The following is a 15100-nucleotide window of genomic DNA, read 5'->3' as shown; positions in this document are numbered from 1 at the left end:
GGAACATAAACCCTGTTCTTTATATACTGAGATGATTACACTGAGATTTTCAGCTGAGGTGGTAATGTGATGAACTACACAGAGTGACTTTTAAATATTAAGCCATCTTCATATACCATTAGTAAAAATTCAGGATATATAATCATTCCACAAAACCAGATGTATTTCTATACACCAGTGAGCTATCAGAAAAAGAAATTTAGAGAACAATCCCATTTCCAATTGTATTAAAAAGAATAAAATACCAAGGAACAAATTAACCAAGGAGGTGAATGACACATACGCTGAAAACTTTAAGACACTGATGAGAGAAACTGAAAATAACACAAATAAATGGAATAAATTGTGTGCTCATAAATTAACTAAATGCAGAGTTCCAGAGAACAGCAAAGAGAGACAAGAAGGCCTTCTTCAATGAATACAAAGAAATAGAGGAAAACAACAGTAAGGGCAAGACTAGAGACCTCATCAAGAAAATTGGAAATATCAAAGTAACATTTCTTCCAAAGATGGACACAATAAAGGATAGAAACTGTAAAGACCTAATAGAAGCAGAAGAGATTGAAAATATCCAGAAAGAATACACAGAACTGTACAAAAAAGATCTTAATGACCCAGATAACCTCATTGGTATAGTCTGTCATTCAGAGCCAGACATTCTGGAGTGTGAAGTCAAGTGGGACATAGGAGGCACTGGTGTCAATAAAGGTTGGAGGAGACGAAATTCCAGCAGAGGTATTTAAAATCCTAAAAGATGATGCTATTAAAGTGCTGCACTCAATATGTCAACAAACTTGGAAAACGCAGCAGTGGCCACAGGAGTAGAAAAGGTCGATCCTCATCCCAATTCCCAAGAAGAGCAACACTAAAGAATGTTCAAACCACTGGACAACTGCACTCATCTCCCATGCTAGTAAGGTTATGCTCAAAATCCTCCAAGCTAGGCTTCAGCATTACATGAACCAAGAACTTCCAGATGTTCAAGCTGGGTTTAGAAAAGGCAGAGCAACCAGAGATCAAATTGCCAATATTTGATGGATCATAGAGAAAGCAAGGGAATTCCTTAAAACCATCTGCTGCTGCTGCTGCTGCTGCTAAGTCGCTTCAGTCGTGTCCGACTCTGTGCGACCCCATAGACGGCAGCCCACCAGGCTTCCCCGTCCCTGGGATTCTCTAGGCAAGAACACTGGAGTGGGTTGCCATTTCCTTCTCCAATGCATGAAAGTGAAAAGTGAAAGTGATGTCGCTCAGTCATGTCCGACTCTAGCGACCCCATGGACTGCAGCCTACCAGGCTCCTCCATCCATGGGATTTTCTAGGCTAAAGTACTAGAGTGGGGTGCCATTGCCTTCTCCAATAAAACCATCTACTTCTGCTTTATTGACTACACTAAAACCTTTGACCATGTGGATCATAACAAACTGGAAAATTCTTAAAGAGATAGGAATACCAGACCATCTTACCTGTTTCCTGAGAAACCTGTATGCAGGTCAAGAATCAAAGTTAGGGGCCCAAGTCCTTCTGATCGAGGCCCCCCCCCCCAAAAAAAAAAAAGAATCAAAGTTAGAACCTTATACCGAACAATGGACTGGTTCAGGGTTGAGAAAGAGTATGTCAAGGCTGTTTACTGTCACCCTATTTAAGTTATATGCAGAGCACATCATGCAAAATGCCAGGCTGGATGAGTTACAAGCTGGAATCAAGACTGGCAGGAGAAATATCAACAACCTCAGATATGTAGATGATACCACTTTAATGGCACAAAGCAAAGAGGAACAAGAGTCTCTTAACGAGGGTGAACGAGGAGAGTGAAAAAGCTGACTTAAAACTCTATTAAAAAAAACTAAGATCATGGCATCTGGTCCCATCACTTCATGGCAAATAAAGGGGAAAAGGTGGAAGCAGTGACATATTTCCTCTCCTTGGAATCTAAAATCACTGCGGATGGTGACTGCAGCAATGAAATTATAAGAAAATTGCTTCTTGGCCGGAAAGCTATGACAAACGTATACAATATGTTAAAAAGCAAAGACATCACTTCACCAACCAGGGTCCTTATAGGCAAGGCTACAGTCTTTCCAGTAGTCAAGTACAACTGTGAGAACCGAACAATAAAGAAGGCAGAGCACAGAAAAATAGATGCTTTCGAACTGTGGTACTGGAGAAGACTCTTGAGAGTTCCTTGGAAAGCAAGGAGATCAAACCAGTCACTCTTAAAGGAAATCAACCCTGAATACTCTTTGGAAGGACTGATGCTAAAGCTGAAGCTCCAATACTTTGGCCACCTGATGCAAACAGCCAACTCATTGGAAAAGTCCCTGATACTGGGAAAGACTGAAAGCAGAAAGAGAAGATGGCAACAGAAGATGAGATGGGTTGGATGCCATCACTGATTCACTGGACATGAACTTAGGCAAATTCTGGGAGATAAGGAGGGACAGGGAAGACTGGTGTGCTGCAGTCCATGGGGTCCCAAAGAGTCAGACACAACTTTGCAACTGAACAACACAGATTAGAAATATTAATATTGGTAAATATCCATGCTAGACTAGGTAATCTATAGATTCAATGCTGCTGCTGCTGCTGCTGCTGCTAAATCACTTTAGTCACATCCGACTCTGTGCGACCCCATAGACGGCAGCCCACCAGGCAGGGAATCCCCCGTCCCTGGGATTCTCCAGGCAAGAACACTGGAGTGGGTTGCCATTTCCTTCTCCAATGCATGAAAGTGAAAAGTGAAAGTGAAGTTGCTCAGTCGTGTCCGACCCTCAGCGACTCCATGGACTGCAGCCTTCCAGGCTCCTCCATCCATGGGATTTTCCAGGCAAGAGTACTGGAGTGGGGTGCCATTGCCTTCTCCATAGATTCAATGCAATCCCTATCAAAATGCCAATGGCATTTCTCACAGAAATAGAACAATCCTAAAATTTGTATGGAACCATAAAAAACCCCAAATAGCCAAAGCAACTTTAAGCAAGAAGAATAAAGCTGGAGACATCACACTTCTTGACTGCAAACTGTATGACAAAGCTCTTGTCATGAAAACAGTATGATATTGGCATAAAAACAGAAACACAGATCAGTGAAACAGAACAGAGAATTCAGAAGTAACTCCATACATATATGGTCAATTAATTTACAACAAGGAGCCAAGCATATACAGTGGGTAAGGAACAGTGTTTGAAACAAATGGTATTGGGAAAACTGGACTGCCACACACAGAATAATGGAAATGAATAACTGTATTATACTATACACAAAGTTAACTCAAAATGGGTTAAAGATTGAATACATAAAAGTGAAATCATACAATTCTAAGGAGAAAACATAGGTAGTGAGCTCCTTGACATTGGTCTTGGTGATGATGTTTTGGATTTTACAAAAGCAAAAAATAAACAAGCAGGGCTACATCAAACTAAAAAGCCTCAGCGCAGCAAAGAAAATCATCAACAAAATGAAAAGGCAGTGTACTGAATGAGAGAAAATGTTTGTAAACCATATATATGATAAAGGGTTAATACCTAAAATATAAAGAATTCATACAAATTAAGAGCAAAATAAAAAATCCCAAACAATCTGATTAAAAAATGGGCACAGGACTTGAATAGACACTTGTCTAACGATGGTAAACAGATGCCTAAGATGTACTTCAGTGGTGCTCAACATCTCTAATCATCAGGTATACACAGATCAAAATCATAGTGACATATCACTTCATACCTGTCAGCACAGCTGTTATCACAAAGATAAGAAATAAGTGTTTGTAAGGATGTGGAGAAATGGGAATCCTGTGCATTGCTGGTGAGAAAGTAAATTGGTGCTTCCACTAGGGAAAACAGTATAGACGTTTCTCAAAAAATTAAAAACTATATGATTCTACTTCTGGGCGTTTACCCAAAAAAAACAAAAACAAACTCAAAAAGATATCTGCACCCCCATATGCACTGGAGCATTATTTACAATAGCCAAGACATGGAAACAACCTGCATCCATCAACAGATGCATGGATAAGGAAAATGTGTGTGTATGCGTATACACACACACACACCCATTATCATACAGTTGCAAATTTTTTTCTTCCACACACACACTGGAATATCATTCAGCCCATCCTAAATGAAGTTAAGTCAGAAAGAGAAAGATAAACACCATTTGATCTCACATGGAATCCTGACCCCTCCCCTGAAAAAAGGACTTCATAGATAACAGAGGACAGACTGTGGTTGTCAAATATGGGGGGAGGGAGGTGGGGGAAATGGGTGAAGGTGGCCAAAAGGCACAAACTTCCAGTCATAAAATAAGTAAGTTACGGGGACATAATGTGTGTACGGCACGGGGACTAAATTTAATAATACTGTATTGCATACTTGAAAGCTGCTAAGAGACTTGTGGACACAGCAGGGGAAGGAAAGAGTAGGATAAAGGGAGAGCAGCACTGACACATATACACTGCCATACGTGAAACAGCTAGCGGGAGGCTGCTGTGTAACACGGGAGCTCAGCTCAGCGGCCCACAACGACCGAGAGGGGTGGGACGGAATATGGGAAGCAGGCTCAACGTGGAGGGGGTACGTGTACACTTACAGTTGATTCATGTTGTTGTATAGCAGAAATTAACACAACACTGTCAAGCAATTATCTTCCAGTTAATTTTTTTTAATTTTAACAAAGTTGCTAAGAAAACATCTTAAACCTTCTCAACGTAAGGAAAAAACATCTGCATCTGTATGGTAATGGATGTTAACTAGACTTATTGATGATCATTTTGCAACACATACAAATACTGGGTCACTATGTTGTATACCTGAAAGTTGAAAAAATCTTATATTCCTGAAATAAGCTCAACCTGGTTGGAAACATTACCTTTTTTGTATGTACACATATACATATAAATACACATATTGATACATGGCTGGATTCAGTTTACTAATTTTTTTTTTTTAGGATTTTTGCATCTCAGCATGGCATTTATTTACCAAAACTATCTACCAAAGCTGAGACTACACACACTTTATGACTCTAGTTTCACTAAGAAATGTGCATACACAAACATGTATACGAAAGACACTCATTAAGAATGTTCATAAGACCACTCATAAGAGCCAAAGCCTAGAAACAATCTAACATCACTAGTACAATGGATATCCTTGTGAATGGAGTATTATCTGGCATTGAAAAAGAATGAACTAAACGTAACACAGATGAATCTTACAAACATAATACTGAGAAAAAAAAGCCACACACAAAAGAAACACTATGTATGAGTCAATTTAAAGTTCAAACACAAGCAAGATTAAATCTACCAAGAAACAAGTTAAAATACGGTGATCCTGGGGAAGGAATGACTGAGAAGGGACCACAGCAGAGGCTTCTGGAAGAAACCAAAATACTCTCAATCTTGATCTGGGTTCTAGTTACATTACTTACTCAGTCTATAAAAATTCATTAAGCTGAGCATTCAGAGCTGTGCACTTTTCTTAGCTTATAATAAAACATGACATAGGGGCTTTCCTAATGGTCCAGTGGTTAAGAATCCACCTTCCAATTCCGGGGACTCAGGTTCAATCCCTGGTCAGGGAACTAAGATCCCACATGCCACGGAGCATCTAAGCCCGCACACAGTAACAGAAGATCCTGTCTGCCACAACTAAGACCCAATACAGCCAATCAACCAATCAATGATGAAATAGACACCTAAAGATAAAAGTTCAATTTATGCACTGTACAATAAAAAATACTTGAGAAAACCATAAGATCCATCAATAGGAAAAGGTTTTGAGTAGCTGCTACCTGGCCTTTGACCCTTTACAGATGCCATGGCTGTACAGCAGTGCTCCAGCTCTACCCTAGGCTCTCACTGATTGTCCATGGAGGCCTACAGGCCACAGACAGGTCCAGTGATGGTGTAAAAGGGAAAACTGGAGAGACTGGGATGGGGAAGACAGATGAGCTCCAGGCTAAGATAGTCTCTATGATATAAAAAAGGCAAAGGGAGCTCTTCCACAAGAAATTACAGACTTGAGGTTTTTAGCAAGTAGTTATTCATCCTAAAAGTACACACCAATACTAGCCCAATTTTACAGATAAGGAACTGAAGTATGGAATGGTTGAGTGACGTCCAAGGTTGCAATGCTACAGCACTGAGATTTGAACTTGGATCAGCAGACTATAGAGCCTGTGCTCTTTATCACCACCTACCCTGCCTCCCCCAGAAAGCTCTTATCTTAATTATCTCATAGAGAAATATTTTTACCTTATAGTCTTTCTCCTACCATCATCTAAATCCCACGATGCTCCCAGTTTCTTGTGCATTAATTTCTTCTTAAAGAATGAGCCCCATCTTTCTTAAAGCAAAAGTTATCCACATGTGTGATAATAAGGGAAGGCAGATCTCAATGTCAATAAACTCACCATTAATATAAACAGTCTCTTATGCATGGACCTGAAAGGTGTTTTCAATTTTTCATTCTTATAAAAAAAGAAAAAAAATCAAAAAGACTATGCAGGACTTAGATCTATGCATCTGTGTACAACTATTTCCACAGAATAAATTCCTACAAGGCGACCTGCTAGAAGAAGGATCTGTACATTTTTTAAAGTGATATATATGGCCAAACTGCCCCAAAACTGCACCAATCTATACTTCTAGCAATAGTGTATAAAAATGCCTGTTCCTCTCTATTCATCAGAATTGGGCATTATCATTCTACTTACCTTTTGCAAAACTAATTATTAAAAAGTTCTTACTGTTATTTGAATTTACATTTCTTCTAAAATAAAACTTAGTTTAACAGTTTCTCAAAAAGTTAGAACATAAACTTGTCATATAACCCTGTAATTCCATTCTTAGGAATCCACTCAAAAGAAATAAAAATACATGTCCACACAGAGAACTACACACAAATGCTCACAGCAGCATTATTCATAATGGCATAAAAGTGGAAACAACCCAAATGTCCATCAACTGATGACTGGATCAATGAAATGCAGGATATTCCTCCATGGAATATAATCTAGCCATAAAAAAGAATGAAGAATGCCCTTGTGGTCCAGAGGTCAGGACTCCACGTCTTCATTGCCAAATGTGCAGGTTCAATCCCTGGTTGGTGAACTAAGATCCCTGCAAGCCATGTGGTGTGGCCAAAAAATAACAGTAATAATAATTTTTAAAAGAGGATGAAGTACTGATACACACTACAACATGCATGAGCATCAAAGAATACTGTAAGAAGTGAAAGAAGCCAGACCACTCATGAGTATGGGGTTTCTCTTTGGGGTTATCACCCCAAAGGGTGGGAGATGAAAAGATTCTGAAATTGATTGTAGTGATGACTGTACAACTCTGTGAATATACCTAAAAACTACTGGGGACTTCCCTGATGGTCCAGTGGTGAAGACTTCACCTTCCAATGCAGAGGGTCTGGGTTTGATCCCTGGTCAGGGTGCTAAGATCCCACATACCTCACAGACAAAAAAAAATCAAACACAAAACAGAAGCCATATTGTAACAAATTCAATAAAGACTTGTTCAAGTCAAATTCAAGATTACATATAGTATATATTTTATATATTTATATAGAGATGAATTAAAAAAAAAATCCCAGAAGGATAGGGACTAAACTATAGCAATAGTTTGCTCTGGGTTGTAACATTACAGGGTCATGGATATTTTTCATAAGAGGGAAAAAAAAAGATTTCATTGACCCCGTTGTTTATGGGCTTCCTTCTACTCAAGGTTGGTAGCGTATAATTTCTTTACAAGGAACATATATTACTGGTTTAATCACTTTAAAATTTTAAACAATGAATTTTGTAACACCTTCAAATCTATTAAATTAAGCCTTGACTCATGATATATATCATCAGTCTGATAAATTATGCCATTCTTTCATGCATTCTGGCCCTTTTTAAAAAAATTAAGTAGTAGTGATTATTCTAGTCACTAAAACCTCCCCAAATGAATGTCTCTCTGAAGCGACAACAGGACACTACAGAGTACAAACTGTTTTAACTGAAACATTCCCAGGCAGGACAAACACTACCGTTCAGGATAAAAGCGCCTGCCGCAGAAGCTGAGGACGGACTGGTCTGGCAGTGATCCCCAGGACTCCAGACCCAGGAGGCCTCCTCCTGCCTCTTCAGACACGGAAGCAACACTAACTAGCTTTCTGAAAGCAATGCCCATGAGAAAGCTAGTGTTTTGTAGCAAGAACATTGGGAAGTGAGAGATATACTGAGAAAGGTATTAGACCATCCGAAAATGCCCAGAAAGCTTTGGGGTAGAGCATTTAGCCACAAGGATAAACTACCAAAATCTAGAGGGAAAACAGCATACAAAGACTCAAAGAAAAGGGAAAAACATTCTTTACAAATCTTTTGTAGAATGCCCCTTCACAAAGAAAATTAATTTTGAAATATGGCAATTTTATTCTAGAGTAAGTAAAACACTTAAGCTGTATATATATTGCTCCTCTGTCCATTGGATTTTCAGGCAAGAATACTGGACTGGGTACCATTTCCTACTCCAGGGAATCTTCCCGACCCAGGGATTGAACCCACGACTCCTCTGTCTCCTGCACTATAGGTAGATTCTTTACTCACTAAGCCATATATATTGCTAACTAGTAACAAGTCTGTTTTTTGTTTTATTACTAATCATGTGCTGTGCTTAGTCACTCAGTTGTATCCAACTCTTCCCGATCCCATGGGCTATATCCCACTAGGCTCCTTTGTCCATGGGGATTCTCCAGGCAAGAATACTGGAGTGGGTTGCCATGCCCTTCTCCAGGGGATCTTCCCAACCCAGGGAACGAACCCAGGTCTCTCACATTGCAGGTGAATTCTTTACCATCTGAATCACCAGGGAAGCCCAAGAACACTGGAATGGGTGAGTGAGTGAGTGAAGTCACTCAGTCGTGTCTGACTCTTTGTGACCCCATGGACTGTAGCCTACCAGGCCTCTCCCTCCATGGGATTTCCCAGTCAAGAATACTGGAGTGGGTAGCCTATCCCTTCTCCAGGAGAACTTCCTGACCCAGGAATCGAACTAGGGTTTCCTGCATAGCAAGCGGATTGTTTACCAGCTGGGCTATCAGGGAAGCCCATATGAAATGCAAAAATGTAAACAGTACAGAAAACTATAAAGAGTGTAAGTAAAGCTGCAATGGCAACTCTGGTTTTAAGTTTATGAAGCAATGGAGAATTCAAATTGGCTTTTCACAGTCTGCCCCATCCTCCCCTCTAGTCACTCACACCACAGCTCCATCAGCAATGCCCACCATCCAGTGGTGACTGTTATTATCATAATAATGCCAATATATCTAAAATGTAAACTGTAGGATTCTTGAGCTTAACTGTCTGCATTTAGTAGAAAGAGCATGGACTATAAATTAAACCAGTAAAGTGAGTACTCAATAAATGTAAAGAAATAAATGAAATGACTTGTGTCTTGCTCTCACTAACCCTAGGTTAATGTGTCTCTTTTTTTAAAATTTTTGAACACAATTTTTAAAGGGTACTGCATCTAAGTTACTGCAAAGTATGAGCAATATTCCCCATGTTGTTCAATGCATCCCTGAGCCTGTCCTACCCTCAACAGTTTGTACCTCTTCCTCCCTCACCTCTGTAGAGTGCCCCCCACCACTGGTAACTGCTAGTTTTGCTCTGTGAGTCTGCTCCTGCTTTGTTATATTCACTAGTTTGTTGTATTTTTTAGATTTCACATATAAGTGATATCACACAGTATCTGTCTTTGTCTTATTTCACTTTGCACAATATCCTCCAAGTCCATCCACATTGCTGAAAATGGCAAAATTTGATTCTTTTGTATGGCCGAATAGTATTTCACTGTACATACACACACACACACACACACACACACACACACACACACACTTATCTATTCATCTGTTGATGACACAAGTTGCCTCCATATCTTGGCAATTGTAAATAATGCTGCTAGAAACATCACACTGCATGTATGCTTGAATTAACGGGGTTTGGGGGGTTTTTTTTTTTTTGGATATATACCCAGGAGTTAAGTAAATGTGTTTTAACTTCTCTGGATTATATGTATGAAAGATATATTAATATATACACACAGAATATGTATGCATGAATTAATACATATGCACAGAAAAAATTCAGGAAAGGCACAGACTAAACCTTAAAACTGGTTCTTCTCTGCGTTACAGAAGTTCAGGGGCAGGGTCCTGTGATAAAAAATTAAAAAGAATGCGTGTGGCACTTCCCTGTTGGAATAGTAGATAAGAATCCACCTGCCAATACAAGGTACACAGGTTTGATCCTTGGTGTTGGAAGACTTCACATGCCGTGGAGCAACTAAGCCCACGAGCTACAACTACGGAGCCTGCACGCTGCAACTACTGAAGCCCGTTCGCCTAGGGCCCGTGCTCTGCAATGAGAAGCCAAAACAATGAGAAGCCCGCGCACAGCAGTGAAGAGTGGCCCCTGCTCGCCTGCATGCATCCATGAAGGCCCACCACAGCCAAAAATAAACAAATAAAGCATGGATGTGAAGGTACTTATAGTATACTTCCAGGAGAGAAACTATAAAAAGACACACTCCTGCCCATGTGTGGTCCAGATATTTTCAGAGAAAAGAAAGACACAGTGTCCTCTCTGCTTACAGAATGTTCTCCTGCTGCTTTTTGATCTGGTAGTTATTATATCAAGTGTTTCTCCTATCCTGACCAATATCCAAGAATTAGAGGGAAATGAATAATAGTGAGTCATCCACTTACCCCCACAGACATTACATAGCAGCTTCTTCTCACTATTCAGATGAAGAGTAAGCAGAAAGCTATGAGTTGAAAAGAAGGGAGAACCTTGCTTCTGACCACGTAACTTTGAGATTCTCAAAGGTTTAACTGAAGTTAAAATATACATTTGAGTGGAAAAAATCTAAAGTTGGATGGAGAATATTAAAATGTGTATTGTTTAGGTTATGAAGACACACTTAGCATATTTTTATAACTTAAACAATACCATGTCTGTGAAAAGTGCTAAAAATATTTAGAAAGTTCCCATATCACCTTACTCACTTCCCTTAGCCCACCTCATGCCTAAAGACAGTGTTCATTATTAAGTTTCTAACAAATGCAACATCTCTCACTAAAATGCATTACACACACTTCTAACAGAGCAGAAAAATAATAGCATGAAACTACCAACAGCAGATTTCAGTATCTCCTAACTAAACAAATCTGAGCTCTGAACTCTAGTATGATTTACCGGATTTTTACAACATTAAATATTATTTTGTTAAAAACTTTAAAAAGACAAGCTAAAACTATCTCATGCTTTAAAAAGAAGGTTCATTTCATTAGATTATTTACATTCAGAAATTCTCCACTTTTATAAAAACACAAATTGCGTTACAATATACAATGCATAGCCTCACGCACCTGTTTGGAATACAAGTTCTTTCCCTCCTACACCTGCTGCCTCCAAGTTAATAAATGCACGGACTGAGCTGGCCCAGGGGTGCTGGGTAATAAAACCATGACTGGCCTGAATGAGAAGAAAACAAATACTGGGTAAACAATCTAATATCACTGAAGTCTTTATGTTGCTTTTTTAAAAGATGGAACGTCTACGCTGATGAGGCAAAGAAAAAGGGAAAAAAAAGCACAATCATTTTTTTCAAAGGCAGGATCGAAAGACTTCCTCTGTTTCTGTCCCTCTGACTAACGGCCGTGTGCAGTTTGCTCAGTGGAAAGTCACTCGTCACAGAAGGCGGCCTCATTCCCACGAGTGAAGCCAAATAGCATCTTTAGTTAAGTGTGAGCCTGTGCAAAAGAAAGCACAAAACAAAAGAAGGCACTATTCCTATGGTTGGGCACTCATGACATATGCCTGCCTCAAAGCATCTCTGAAACTCTAGAAAACCTGAGGCAAACAATTATGCCATCAGAGAGCCCTTTAATGAATTAAACACTGACAAGATGATCTGTCCTGAGTTTTCAAAATTAAGCATGAATACATAAGTGGCTATTGATTTTTTTTAAAGTACTGCCTAGTACAGTATTTCTTTCACATGTCATTTTATACTACTCCATCAAAACCCATGGGTTAGCTATTATTATTATTCTCATTGTCACTATTACTCAAGCCTAGTCTTTAAAATAGTAAAAGCTCACTTGCAAGACGTTCTCCTCAGCACCATTAAAGAGAAATATGACCGCATGATGTAAGGCTTCTGAAGATGTCGACAAGACACGAAGGACTTCCAGCATCACTGAACAGCTAACTGCGTCATCGCTGGCACCTTTAAATCAGAAAAACAGATTTGCTTCTCAGATTTTAAAACCTTTATAGCACAAACCATCATGGCAAGAAAAGGAGTTTTCCTACCAAGGCAGCATCAGAACATCTGCAGTAGCACCGCTCTGGCATCATCAGGTAATAACTGCACCCGCCAGCAGTGACCTCCAGGAGGACAGGGATCTTTGGTTTGCTCGCTGACTTACTCTCAGTAACTCCAACTGTGCCTGGTCCCACAGCGGTTGCTCAGTTAGTATTTTTTAACTAATCAACTAGAGGAGACCTAAAGCAATACTGAACACTGGCATTCTCATCACCAAAAGCAATTTAATTTATCCTTATTCATATCCTCTGTAGTATCTTCACTTCTGGTTTCCTATGTCATCTCCAACTGCCACCCACTCCTTTCCTGCTAGTTTTTCTGCCAAAAATCATAAAAGCTGCAGATCATTCCACATTTAGAGGGGTCAGTTTGGATAGTGTAGCATTATTTTAAAAGTTTCTCCAAGGGGATCGTGTGATGGAAAAATATAAAGAAGACACCTAATAAGAAACAGGAAAGGGGGTTAATGACCAAAGTATTAATAATATCCCAGGTCTAAGAATTGATAAAACAGAGGACCTTATCAAATCACTTAACCTCTTGATTCAGAAACTTTAGGTATTAAACATGACTATAAAGGTGACTTTTGTACTTAGACACTTTTAAAAGTACCATAAGAGGTAATTAAAGGAACTAATTGGATATTAGCTGATGTCGTTAGCATGCTCAGTCATGTCTGACTCTGTGTGACCCCATGGACTGTAAGCCTGCCAGGCTCCTCTATCCATGGGATTTTCCAGGTAAGAATATGGGAGTCGGTTGCCATTTCCTACTCCAATTTGCTGGTATTAAGGAATTACTACTGAGTTTTTTAGTGAGGTAATTCATGGTATTATAAGCATGTCAAAAAAAGAGTTCTTATCTTTCAATGATACAGCCCAAAATATCTACAGAGGAACTGATATACCTGAGATCTGCTTCAAAATAGTCAAGGGGAGGGGGTGGGGGAGTACAGAAAAAACAAGACTGAACTGTTGAAGCTGGGTGATAGGTACACTCAGGTTCATTAAACTATTCGTTGTGTATACACTTGAAATTTTCCATAATGAAAAGTTTAAAGAATAATCAAAGTAAATAGGCACAGTAATAACCCAGGCAACAGCATTTCTGGGTTTACATGCTGGGAGGCAGGGTGCTACAGAGATTAGTGTAGGTTTTGGAGTAAGAAAGACTTGGATGTAAATTCTAGCTCTGCCCCTTTTCTCCTTCCTGGACTGAAGGGCAAATTGATGACACCTACTCACAGATGTGCTGTGAGGATGACAAAGTAACGCAGAGTGTCTAGTATGCGTGGTAGGCGTTCAGTGTCGGTTTTCCCTTGTTTTCTCTACACATTTATGGACAGCTCTGCAGCCAGCTAAAGTGTTTGTTCTGGTGCTATTAAATTCAAGACCTCATTCCTGCTTGAGAAGAAACTACCTGTTAGCTATACTTGTCTTAGTAGTGATTACTGGACTGTAATTTAATCAAAGTGAAACAAAGTAATAATTACCTCAATACTATCGAGCAGGAAATACATGTAGCTATCAATAAAAAGTGCCATCTTTCAAGAACCAAATGAAATAAATGGTCTTTAACTTTGAGACTGTGAGTTACTTTAAAATAAAAAGCAGTAAAATTTTTCTTTATTCAAAAGAAGACAAATGGAAGTTGAAAGATATATATCTCTGTAGGGTGGATTAAAAGTTAAACTGTACTTTTATCATCTATTTTAATAGCTCTGGTGTCTGAGAACAAACCTAGAGAAGGGTCAGACATCTTTAAGAAAGAGAAGGAAAGTTAGAGGACAGTGTCAAAAGGGCTGTATCCTTAACCAACATCCCTTTCCATTTAGAATTATCATTGAAACTGAAGCCACCTCCAGAATAATAGCCTGGAACCGTGCAAACCCAAGAAGGTATTTAAGGCCTTTCTGTGGGTAACACTACTCCTAACTGATATCAGTTCCTAAGTTTCAGATCTCTTGCTGAGAAGCACTCTTAAAAAATACTCATGCTTCAATTTGTTCATCCACTAAAAAAATTTAGGTGATAGTCTATTTTATAAATGTCTTTAAAACCATCTTTAACAATTTATTAATGACAGAAATTTCCCTGAGATTGTTGGCATGGGTATCCTTATAAAATTTTAGTTAAAAATGGGTTCCAGTAACCAAATAATCCCATCCTTATGCCCAGACTCCATATATGATTTCTAACATTTAGCACTGTTTCTGACACTTGTAGACACATCTTTCTTACATAATGCTCTTAAATAACCATGGTGTTAATTTGTTCCTTCCTAGATTTTAAGCATCAAAACAGTAGGCAAAAGGTGATGCTTATTACTGGTTTGAACTGGACATAAAAGACAACTCATTTCCCCAACACAAAAAGGTATTTTTGACTTTGTAAAAAAAACATGAGTGCATGCTGATTTTTGAAAAAGCATGTTACATTCTAAATGCAATTGGCAAGATTTCCCACTAAAGATATCCTAGTATAAAAAATTTTATCAAGCAGATAAATTTTATTTTAGACTTTGTATAACTCTGCATGTCTACATTGGGCCTGGTTTAAGTTTAAACATTCTGGAAGAACTTAATATTAAATAAATACTAATAACAAAAAAAAGGATTTTTCATGCCAGTTGCTAGTCTACTGTTTCACTCATATTTAATCCTCACTTAATCCTCTAAGCAATGCCATTAAGAAAGTACTATTATCTCTCTAT

General features: G+C 38.9%; 1 protein-coding gene across 2 annotated transcripts in view; it reads right to left on the bottom strand.

The window, feature by feature from the left end:
• Positions 1-15100, bottom strand: part of ERMP1 (endoplasmic reticulum metallopeptidase 1) — a 58493-nt gene that overhangs the window by 40435 nt on the left and 2958 nt on the right. For both annotated transcript variants that reach the window (XM_019965538.2, XM_070794217.1), the window contains exons 3-4: positions 12162-12289; positions 11427-11532 (exon numbers count right to left, since the gene is read on the bottom strand). In XM_019965538.2, the coding sequence (XP_019821097.2) occupies positions 11427-11532; positions 12162-12289 (234 nt within the window). The remainder of the gene's footprint in view (positions 1-11426; positions 11533-12161; positions 12290-15100) is intronic.

This window comes from Bos indicus, chromosome 8, assembly GCF_029378745.1.
Source record: "Bos indicus isolate NIAB-ARS_2022 breed Sahiwal x Tharparkar chromosome 8, NIAB-ARS_B.indTharparkar_mat_pri_1.0, whole genome shotgun sequence".
NCBI classification, from domain to species: Eukaryota; Metazoa; Chordata; class Mammalia; order Artiodactyla; family Bovidae; genus Bos; species Bos indicus.
Note: the sequence above shows the minus strand (reverse complement) of the source record. Positions and strands in the feature narration are given on the sequence as shown.